The 12363-nt window shown below is 44.0% G+C and overlaps 1 protein-coding gene across 2 annotated transcripts in view; it reads right to left on the bottom strand.

Annotated features, from left to right (window-relative positions):
- Nucleotides 1-322: 322 nt before the first annotated feature.
- SYT17 (synaptotagmin 17) overlaps nt 323-12363 on the bottom strand; it is a 567544-nt gene continuing 555503 nt past the window's right edge. For both annotated transcript variants that reach the window (XM_078665248.1, XM_078665249.1), the window contains one exon: nt 323-3024. In XM_078665248.1, the coding sequence (XP_078521374.1) occupies nt 2828-3024 (197 nt within the window). In that variant the 3' untranslated portion in view covers nt 323-2827. The remainder of the gene's footprint in view (nt 3025-12363) is intronic.

Here is a 12363-nt window from a genome sequence, read left to right as displayed (position 1 = left end):
CCCCACCCATCTATCTCTCTCCTCTGTGTCTCAGATCACTTACTCTCTCTTCCCCCAATCCTTCTCCCTCTATCTGGAAGCATCCTGTGCCTGATACAATTAACCTCGTCGAGGTGAGGAAAGAGACAGAAGTACCAGCAGCTGTCCTGAGCTTTGGAGTCCGGCCTCCAAGGATTTCCCCCCTCACCGGGGAAATGCCCGGTGGATTTAAAGGCCAATCCAGCCTGGCCAACGAGCCTAATGCATACAGATAAAAAAGGGACCTTGGACATTGAATATGCATAGCATACTTATAATTAAATGTTAGTAGGTTAAACATGTATGAAAGAATACCAGATCAATTTATTTCTATTTTTATATAATTTTTCAAACAATTGACACAAATAAATATATCTTTATTTTCAATAAATATACAGTCTTATTCATACTAGACAATATGCGTGGAGTAATTGCACGTAAGCAACGAACAATACAAATAGGCACTTACTATTAGGATTATCTGATTTGTTGAATTCTACCTCTCTTTAAACACATTACACATATACCCTAAAGACACCAACAGCCAAAGTCCGCAAGCACAAGTATTGAAGCAGCTGCTTTTGAAGATGGTGTTTATGCATCTCACAAACACGGATAGCATTGGTGCATTTTACTTTTCCTCTCCTTGCTGCAGACTGAATTCTTGGAAAATGGGCACATCTGAGACGTTTATCAAGAAATCCAATTTAAGAAGAGCTGATAAGGATGGTATGTTAAGGACCCTGTGAGGCATGAGCACGGGAGCCATAAACGGCTTAAGAGCAAGCATGGCTTCATTGAAAGCACTAACTAGTGATAACCTTGAGCAAAATATATCTTTAAGTCTGGCGTTAGCCAAGTCCTAATTATTTTAGTAGAATTATATATACAATATACTTTTTGTGTGCCTTCTTCATTCATTGGTCTTTTGTGTCATTCACATTTTTCTTCTGCACAATACAGCATACAGCATAGGGCAGTGGGTCAACCCACTTCAGCCAATGGCTAACTTCACTGTGAGTGATATAATTCTACCCTCTCACAAGGAGCTAATCCACAAACAAATTAGTTCCCTTTAGTGCCATCAACTACTTTGGAAATTAGTGATTTTTTTAGACCAACAAAAATGTCTGTTTTTAGATAATTTTTTGGGGGGAGTGACTAGTGGCCTGGTAGCTTTTCCAACAAGTGCACTTTGCAAAAGCCATTAAAAAAAAATACCCAAGCTTTGAAAATGACAAAAGGCGGCAACCAACACAGACCTATTGGCTTTGCCAATTCTTGTTTTATTTTGTTGCTGAGCAGGGACAGCTAGGAGAAAAGAATTGTAAGTGCGCTGTGGGCTAACATTAGTCATGGGCAACCAGAATGTTGAGGGTTCTGTGACCTTGAGATTATCTGTGGGGCCTAGGAAAAAAAATAATGCACACGTTGCAATATGCAAATGAAGGTGGTTTAGCACAGCTTAATTGGCAACGATAGTACAGAGCCTTATAATAAGCCATGACTGGCTCTCAGCAAGAACTGACCCTCTCTTACTATGGATATTGTATTCAAAACTCACTTTCACCATTATAGCAAAAACTAGAACAATGTTATGTTGTTGCTATTGTGGTACATGATGAAATATTGTAGGTGTACTAGAATGCACACCCTTGTAGATTTACTTTATTATGTGTCACTTTTGTAATAATTATAGCTGTAAAATTCTAGCTGTAATGCTTTCTCTTTCATAGAGGACCCCGTAAACTTTGCCAGTTCAGTCATTGCCCCCTCCTCTTGCTGAGCAGTGAAATACATCTTATTTAACACTGTTCGTTGGCACATAAATTACATTTACATGTAGACATATGGGATATATGCACCTGTGATCACTGTGAACTGACCCCCTACTGCCATTGCTGGAGGAGTGGAATGGTAATGGGATGAATTTACTCCCACATACAGATTGTGAATGTGTGTGTGTGTGTGTGTACGCACACGCGTGTGGATGACGTTTAGTGTGCGTGTGAGTGCGTGTTTATGAGTGTATGATAAATAAGTGTGTGCTCGTTTTCACTTTCTTACATATATATGCCTAATTATACAATTACTTTTTTTGGACACACTTATTTGATATTTTTTTACACATTCCCTGTATAGCTGAGATGTTCCTCGTTGGCACCGGTTCCATATTAACAGTGTCCAGGTTGATGCCATGTTCATATGAGAAGAAAGAACTTAACAGATGCAAATCATGCTTATGTGCTCATAAAGATCACCCACACATACACCCACGCACGAACAGTAACAACAATTTAGTTGCTTATAATTAACTAGTGCAACAACAAGCCTAATTTTCAAAATATGTTCATCACATTGTATTTTCAATTATTTTTGTATCCAATGTATGTGGTCCGCATACTAGATCCGTGCACCTCCACCGGGTTACATAAAGCTACACTATAAATACAAACGCTCTTATTTAATTAAGTGTTAAGAGTTAAATTACAGTCAAGGGGGTTGATTATTCTGTTGGTTACAACACAGAAAACAGGACTCTGGTTTCCACAGACGTGGCATTAAACACTTTCAAACGGATGGAGCAGCCAATGAAGATTGCTAGAATGTTCTGCTGACCACCTCAAAGCAGCCACAAAACATTCTCTACGAATCTGGCACAAACATGTAATACATGGTTTGAATTATGTTCACCGAGGCACATAGGCATTAGAAATGATGCCTTCTCGTTAACTGTACCAAAGCTGCAAACATGTCTTCCAGTCACTTCATGGTGGGACTTGGCTTGTTGGTGGTCATTGGGCCACTTTCACGTCACCTCGAGCGACGCTGGAGAGACGCGGTCACACTCGGCTCGCGATCGCAGACTGTGCCACTGCTCCACAGCGGTGCGGTGGGAGTTCAGCATGCGGCGCCAGTGGCTTGATTCTGGAGATCCGGAAGAGTACTGACCAATCACAATTCTTCCAATAAAGTCATTGCTGCTTTTCATGTTGTGACCGTATGCTGGAAGAAAACACAAAAAAACCTTGTGTTAAACATGACTGTTCTTTTTTGCATTACCCAAACTTTAACATGTTAGCTTATGAGACTTGCAAATGCATATACTTTTTATAATTTACTTTTTGTTAGAGATGCTCTATTGAATGAATTTGTAAAACAAACAGAGTAAAATGACATACATCTTCTCAAGCATTATGTAAGCATAATATATAAAACAGTGAAGTATTCTATCAAAAAAGGATTAACTACTAAGAATAAATAGCGTGAGGAAACATACAGCCTGATTCATGAAGCGAAATAGCGCCCGCAATGGCTGCGAAAACGCAATTGCGGGTGCAAAACACGGAATCGGCATTCAAGTACGAAATAGCGAAATCGCAAAAAAATAATAGCGACCGGAATAGCGATTACGCTGTAAAAGTCGCAGACTCCGGGAAGCCGAGCATTAGCGATAATGAAATAGCGACCAACCACGGAATCTGCGAATTGAATAGCGAAACGCAATATTGTCTCAATCGGCATTCATGAAAGAAATACATTAGCGAAAAAGCGCTAAATCGCACATTTGCGCGGCGCAATTTAAGGACAACTCAAAGCAGGTGGTAACCATAAAAGCCATGATTAACCAAATTTTGAAAAACTGTTAGCCAATCACCAACAGGACCAGGCCTGACCAATCACACATAAGGACATTCAGCAGCAGCAATAGGCGTTCCACAATGCCTGGGATGTACATGGTGGTGAGGCGGCGAAGGCTACAGCGAGCAGCACGGAGGAGACGCATGAGGCAGGCAAGGATTTACCGGCAGCGGGTCACCTTGCTGGGGCAAACCAGAGAACAGATTTATGCTAAATACAGGCTGAATGGGGAAATGATCACCTGGCTGATACAAGAACTCGACCCCATCATGCAGCACCCAACAAGGCGAAACAATTCTGTGCCCACACATGTGCAGGTATTGTGCAGCCTGCACCTCCTGGCATCCGGCAGTTTCCAGGGCATAGTAGCCGCTGCTGGGGGGATATCCCAGCCCACCATGTCACGCTTCCTCCACACTTTTGTTGACGCCATGCTCACCCAGCTCCACCGGCACATCACATTTCCCACGAGCCAACAGGATTTGGACCTCACAAAACTACAATTTTATAATGTTGCCCATTTTCCCCATGTCATTGGCTGCATAGACTGTACCCACGTAGCCATCTGCCCACCAGCTGGCACGGAGTATATGTACCGCAACAGGAAGTCGTACCACTCCCTCAACATACAGATGGTCTGCAATGCCAAGACCATCATCACTGACATTGTGGCCCAGTACCCAGGGAGTACCCATGACTCCTTCATCTTCAGGCACAGCGGACTCCACACACGACTGATCAGGGGAGAGTTTGGGGAAGGACACCTACTCGGTAAGTACACTTTGTCGACAATGTCACATTGCTATGAAGTAACTGCGCTGCACAGGCAATCAACATCTGCTCCTCTCATACAGGTGACAGTGGCTACGCCCTACGGGAATACCTCCTGACCCCTTACCTCAACCCTGCCACACCTCAGCAACGCCGCTACAATGTTGCGCACATCCGGACAAGGAACTGTATTGAAAGGACATTTGGCCTGCTCAAGAGCAGGTTCCGTATACTGCACAAGACAGGTGGGGCCATGTATTACAGTCCTGCAGCGTGCTGCCGCATTGTGGCTGTCTGTGCAATGCTTCATAACATTGCAACCAAGCGCCGGATACCAGTTGACATCTCAGGCAGTGAATCTGAGGGGGACGACCGGCCACCAGCACATGCGCACCATGCACGCGGGGAGAACCCAGCTGAAGGCCACAGACGTCGCAACCACATCACAGCTAACAATTTCTAGCCCACCCCCTTCCCCCACCCCACATATCACAATTGCATGCAAACTGTAATGATTACACAAGGCGTATGTGTGCACCAAAATAAATCTATTTGTTATTATCACAAAAAATAATGGGTCTTGGAAACAACTATTTACAAAATGCAGTATTCATGCATACTGCATGACACGGTCCATGGCAGGCTTAAGTTCAGCCTGCGCCTGTGTCCCTGACACAATGTCATTGGCGCCTCCGGCGCACAATTTGCATGCGCCTGGGAGGCTCCTCCTCCTCCTGGGCAGCTGGAGCAGGCGTAGCCCTTGTGCTGCGCCTAGGTGGGGGGGCCTGCGTGGCAGAGTGGCTGCTGACACTGGAGGCACCCTCACTAGCATCATCACCCCCCACAATTGCTGGTAGCACAGGTGCGTGCAGTGCGGTGACGGCGGTGGTCAAATGCTCCAGCACCCGGGTAATATCTTCGCAGCACTGGACCAGTTGGTGCTGCTGGGTCAGGGAGCGCCGCGCAAGCAGGGTGGTGGCATTTGCCGAGACATAATTGGAGCGGCTGTAGGTGGACAGCCGGCTCAGCAACTGGTGGTGGCGCCTGCTTGCAACACTGCGGTGCTTCACCAGCGCTGCAGTGTTGTCTTCCATAGCCGCCGTCATGCGGTCCATGGCCGCCGTCATGCGGTCCATCCTCTCCCCGACTCCAGCCACATTGCGGCCTATCTTATGGAGCTGGAGCTGGATTGCTCCCTGCTGCTGGGACTGCCGCTGGTGTATGCGGAGCATGCGCCGCTCCACGCTCAGGCAGGCATGGAGATGCCCATTGCCCCGCCTGCTGTTGGGCCGCTGTGTAGCGGATGTGGCTGGGCCAGATCTTATTGGCCGTGCTGCAGGTGTTGTTGCAGCTGGTGTTGCAGGTGCCGCAGCCACTGGAGGCACATTGGTGGGGTGCCTGGCTCTGGCAGACGGTGGGCCTGCAGGTGTTGATGCAGCAGAGGCGGGGGGCCTGGCCTTGGCAGCCGGTGGGCCTGTAGGTGTTGATGCAGCAGAGGCGGGGGGCCTGGCCTTGGCAGCCGGTGGGCCTGTAGGTGTTGATGCAGCAGAGGCGGGGGGCCTGGCCTTGGCAGCCGGTGGGCCTGTAGGTGTTGATGCAGCAGAGGCGGGGGGCCTGGCTGCTGGTGTTGGCGCTGCTGCAGGGGCTGGTGGCTGTGTCTCAGGTAGGGATTCCTCCTCCTGGGCCTCCTCATCGATCAGCAGCCTCTCACTGTCACTGCTGTCTCCCGCACCTGTGAGGGTAAGTGGATACTCATTAGGTGCATGTGACTGTCAGACGTGCAGATGTTACATGCATGCTGGGTGTCATTCCCTGGGTGGCTGTGTATTTGCGCACTTTGGAACCTTTCTGGCCGCATTGTGGTACTACTACATTGTGGACATACTACGTCTCCCACAATGCTTCAGGGCATTTCCTGATGCACAACATAGGCATGACTAAGGGCCAATGAGTGAGCCTATTTGGTCAGGGGCGGTCATAGGGGACAGGGTCGCTGTTGCATGCCACTTACCTTGGGTGTCTTGGGTGGGGCGGGAGGAGTCCAGAGGGGTCACGCCAACACACGCCTCCCTCTCCAACGTGTCCTCTACCTGGTCCTCCAGGGGGGTGTTGGGTGGGACAGTCGGTCCACCACCTCCGGTGCCTGATGCCTCACCAAGGCGCTCCGCAACCCTCTCCTTGGCACGGCCTCGGAGGTCGTACCACCGCTTTTTGAGTTCCTCCAGAGACCTGTCCGCAACGCCCACTGAGTTCACACTGGAGGCAATCCCAACCCAGATCCTCCTCTTCTCCTGCTCTGGGACCCTCCGGGAGTTGGCACCAAACAGCTGGTCGTGGTTGGCCACCACCCCTTCGATGAGGTTCTCCAGCTCCTGTTCGGAGAATTTCAGTTTGCGCTTGCGGGCAGCGCTGTTGCTGGGGCCTGGCTGGGGTTCCTCCGACATGGCGGTCGCTATTTCGGCGGGGTTGTGAGTCGCTAACGGCAGTTTAGCGGCAGCTTTCGGTCTTCAACACTCGACTGATAGCGTCACTGTGTTGTTTGGGGGTGGGATTTGGCTGCTTCCTGGTTGTGATGTCATCACGGTGCTCGTAATGCGTCTTCCCGTTTTCCAGATCCCGCGAGATAGCGACTCGCATTCCCGATCCCACGGGATTGCGAGTCGCTATCCCGTGCGATCGGGATTGCGAGTCGCTATCCCGTGCGATCGGGATTGCGAGTCGCTATCCCGATCGCAGGTAGCCGGAAATAGCGATTTTTCTGCGTTTTTTGTCGGTCGCTAACGGCTTTAGCGCCCGCGTGCGAGTCGCTATTTTTTCCCCGAAAAGTACATGAATGCCGTTTTGCGTTTCCTCAATAGCGAGTCGCTATTAATCGCTATTAGGGACACGCAAAACGGCCCGTACATGAATCAGGCTGCAAATGCCTACAGTCGAAAGAACAATACTAATATAAAACTGTAGCATGTTCTAAAAATAAATTTAAGAATGGAGATGAAAGAAGAAAAAGAGAGAAGAAAGATAGAAGGAAAAAAGAAGAATATTAAGAACAAGGTTAAAATAACATAGTTAACAATCATCTGTTATTACCAGAATAACCTAACAAGATAATGGCTACTCATGGGAGTTCCAAAGGGGTGCACACAGGTCTAACAGGGGCACCAGTTCTGGATAGGTATGACGTTAGTGGAAGCCAGAAAAGATCTCTTTTAATCATTAAGGGTAATGTAGTAGCATGGGCTCTGACTAACCTGTGATGGTAACATAGTAAATTCCACCAGGCAATAAAAGTGATTTTTGAAGTGTCTTTCCAATTGGATGTGATAACTTGTAAAGCCAGAACTATAGTCAGATCAATACATTTACCAATTGTCTTACAAGAATGCCATAGAGGGGACGCACTACTCAAAAACAGATGAATGGTGTTAAAAGTGTTATCTGAGGACAAAGTTTTATTAAGTTTATCCCATATTAACAAACAAAAACTTCAAACTCGTGGACAATTAAAACACAGATGCAAAAACTTGCAGTTTTCTTGGGCACAAGACCAACATTTGGAGTCATTGATTAGATGAAACTGATGTAAGTGAGTGGGAGTGTAATATAGTCTATTATAGAAATTAAATAGAGTTTGGGTAGTGGCAGCAGAGTTGAAAATAGTGTGTAGTGTGTATCTTAGCCCAAATTGTTTCCCAAGTGCATTGAGAAAATTCTTGATTAAAGTCCAGTGCCCAACGTAATTCAATTTTTGATTCAGGTCTATTCTTAGGCGGAAGACATAAAATCTTGTATATAAAGGTTGCCCTCACCTTTGAGGAAAAATCAATGTGAGAAAAGGGAGGCAATGCTAAGGTTTGATGAAGAGGAGGATTTAGAATAAAGCTGAAGAATGGTGGGCCTAATACAGTTATATTGAACTGCATAAAAGGTGAAATATCGGATTTACCTTGGATGTCCGGAAATTCTAACACAGAATTATTTGAAATTATATGGCCAAACACTAATATTCCTTTATCTATCCATTCCTTCCAATAGAGGACCAGATACTTAATTTATTGTGCTTATTGTACCATATGGGAGTTTGTAAAAAACTCTCTAGTAGAGAATTAGACCTAAAGAGTAAAGGTGTGAAACTGAGAGAGAGAGTAGAAGTAGGGTTGAAAGGACAGTCCTATGAGCTTGGGATATGTAGGCCATCTCCATAACTGAAAAAGGGGCAATACAAGCTTGTTTCAGTTGGCCCAAGACTGTACATTCGTCAAGAGATGGAACTGAAAGAGAGGTCCAAATTTGCTTTGGAGAAAAAGCGGAGTGGTATCAGCTGATGACGGGAAAATTGACCCCGCCTTTATTCCTAGTTTGTTGAAGCTTTAATAAAGACATTCACGATTTACGTTTGTTCCATAAAAAAGATACAAATAGACTATTAACTGACTTGAAAAATGTAAGAGGGAGTTTTACAGGAAGGATGGACAAATAAAAATTAATTATGGGTAACATCATCATTTTAATCGTAGCTAATTCCCCCCCACCAAGATAAGAAAAGAGGAGACGAAGGAAGCAACATATTGGAAATGTTTAAATTTACTTGCTCGAAATTTATTTGAATGCTTTATTTAATGGTGTTAAGAGTATAGAATACCTAAACATTTGATGGGTTTAAAGTCCAGGTGAAACCAGTATCCTTAAACATATTAGTGAGACAATACTTATGTAATGGCAGTACCTCTGATTTCTCTATATTGAGTTTATATCCAGATACCAGGGAATATTCATTTAATAACTGGAAAAAAGCAGGAAGCGTATATAGTGGGTTAGACACATATAGTAACAAATGAGCTGCATATGCAGTGAATTTAACTTCCAATTGCTTATATTTGAATCCAGAGAAAGCCAGTGATCTACGAATTTTCTCTAGGAAAGGTTCAAAGTAAGAATAACAAACATTTGCTATGCAATAGGTCTCGCATTTGCAAGAGTTTGAGCGATTGTAAATTGCAATGCCTTTTATTTATGTGTTTTGAAAATCCACATGCGGTGCGTAGACACACTTTGTACTTATAGTCATTGCTTACGAGAATCAAGGCTGGCAGTAACTGCGCCTCTTAACTGCCAGTCTTGCTTCTCGTAAGCAAGGACTATAAGAACAAAGTGCATATTTACGCACCGCTTGCAGGTTTACAAAAAACATAAATTAAAGGCATTTTCATTTACAGTGCCAATAGCTTGAACTCTCGCAGATTGCGAGACCTATTGCATTGCAAATGCTTGTAATTTGATATTGTTGATGACGTCATGTAGGGCATATTATTTATTTAATCCGATATATCTACTGTCAAGCACATTCTGGTACCACAGCAAGATGTTTTAGAGTTGGAAGGTTGTAAAGGGACACTGGGAGCTTTTTGAATCATGCCAGAGGAGGAAAGTGATTGGATAAGGAGAGCCTTAAAGAGGGAGTTTCCAGCCCTTTTCTGAAGTGCAAGAGTGAAGGAATAAAGGCTAATGTGTTATCGTCCAGAGTTCAGATATATTTGTGGCGCTCGTAGTCTCTCATCCAAGATCCAAACTAAACAAAGGCTCTGTGTGAACACATTTATAGAGACACTGACGTTAATTTGCCACAACTGAGGGAATTCACTGATAAAATTAGGCATATGCGCCAGCTTCAACATTTGCATCTTCTGTGGCTCAATGCTTTCTGCGAACAGAATGTGTGAACAGAAGCAAATTATCAGTCACTGACATCTGTGCCCGCTGAGGATATGCGCTACTCCATCAGTGCTGAGATGTGTTTAAACAATGGCTTCTAAATTCTTTGACATACAGGGACATGCCCAGGAAGTAATTGCATCATCTCGTCAAGTGCTGACAGAAGCCAATTTTTAGCGTGCGCAGGGGAAATGTTAGTAATGGTAACTCATTCAAAGAAAGTTGCAACCTTCTTTTATTATCAACTTCAACTTATAAGCATAGTACGAGTTTCTGAAAGTGCCGGGGCCGCCACAAAAACCTTCTCTAATGCCGTCGGATCAGGGCATGTGAGGCACCTTTTCAGTAAGGCGCCTAGCTCCACAATTGTTTGGCAAGTGCGCGTGTACCACATCAGTATATTGTTTCATGCAATATGTCGCTTATTTAATGAAAATTTCTAGGCATCCAGGTCAAACCACAGTCTTTATTCTATAGGTGCGAGTCTTACCCTGTAACCAAGAGATTAGTTTTAATGCCGACATAAAGGTTTCAGAAACACAGCCCAACCTTGGATTATATCTGGTAACACGAGATCATGAGTCAACGAGGGAGTGCGGCAGCGAGGCGAACACGCGCTGCTGCGCGTAATAGACACCGTTGGGACTGGGCGGAGCAAAGGCGGGACATGCGCCCGCCTTTGCCCAATTGCGTGCCTTATTAAATTTTTTTTAAACACGCTAAAGCCAATGGCAGCCGGCGAAAGCAAAACCACACGCACCATCGTGTGGTCAGCTTTCAGAACCCCGTACAAGAGATCTCGCACTGCGCGAGCAATGCTGCACACTGCAACGCTTGGCACGAGACCTAAAAAGGAGAAGGGATAGAGGGCAACCTTGTCTGGTGCCTCAGAAAAGAGGGAAATATGAGGATCGTGTGCCATTAACATAAATCATAATTTGTATTATATATATATATATATATATATATATATATATATATTCACTCAAAAAACTATACGTTTTAGTGGTGTTATAGTTAGCTGGACATTTTACTCATACAAAACCAATGAAATTGCTCCTATATAGTTAGTTGTACTAACTATATTTCGCGCACCCGCAATCCACTGCTGATGATGTCACATATTAGATCATTCATGACATGGTCAGTGACATCACTGATGACATCTCAAATGACATCTCTGATGACATCACTGATGACATCATCCAGTGAATGCGGTTTGCTTCGTTATTTAAATATGCATTATATATATATATAGCAATTTACATTTAAGAATGAGTGGATATATATAAATAAATATTTGGATGGAGGATTTAGTAGCAGTGTAATTGACTGTTTACTTGACCAATTTATAATGTCTCACTAAATATAGTGGATAGTGACTAAACTGTGTGAATATCTGTATCACTTTGTCAGTTGTTGTGTAAACTGATTCTACAGTTGGTTACTAGCTATGTGAAAGTCTATATTAGTTATTGATTAGTTAACTGAGTATTTGTATGGGAGTGTGAAAGTGTGTGTGGTTCGGTGGGGGGGGTGTGACTGTCCAAAGATGTGTGAATAGTTGATTCAGTAGATATATGAAGTTAAAACTACATGTTCTAACAGTTTGGGTGGGTGTGGTGATGAGCAAATATATTTCTCAAAGGTACAGGTCCAACAAACTAGAAAAATAAAAGGCAGTGTATGTGTCAGTTGTTGTATATAAATAAGTATACATAAGACACAATGATTGTGTGAGTGACTGTATGGATAACTGTATACTTGTAATAATGATTTTATAATTCACTAAGTATGACTTACTATCTAAATGAATAGAAGAAGTGGTGTTTGTATAAGTGTAAACATGTAAGTATGATCCATTGTTTGCATAAGTGAGTAGGATGACTTCATATGTGAATAGGATGCGTGCTGTTGTTTAATGTCGATATAGATGTATAAGTATTTTTGATAGGGTTCTATTGTTCATTGACAGCATGTATGAGTGAATCCATAGGTAAGTGATTAGATGTGTGTATACATCTATGAATCACTGAGTGGATTTTTAGATACTTGTATTGCTGTGACAATGGATTTAAATATGATACTCTGTATTTTACAAACAGTGATGAAAAATTGTAATAGTGTATGAAAAGGTGTATGTGATTGTCACGTGGATGATGTCATCAGTGATGTCATCAGTGATGTCATTTGAGATGTCATCAGTGATGTCACTGACCATGT

Source organism: Lissotriton helveticus, chromosome 10 (assembly GCF_964261635.1).
Source record: "Lissotriton helveticus chromosome 10, aLisHel1.1, whole genome shotgun sequence".
NCBI lineage: Eukaryota > Metazoa > Chordata > Amphibia > Caudata > Salamandridae > Lissotriton > Lissotriton helveticus.
Note: the sequence above shows the minus strand (reverse complement) of the source record. Positions and strands in the feature narration are given on the sequence as shown.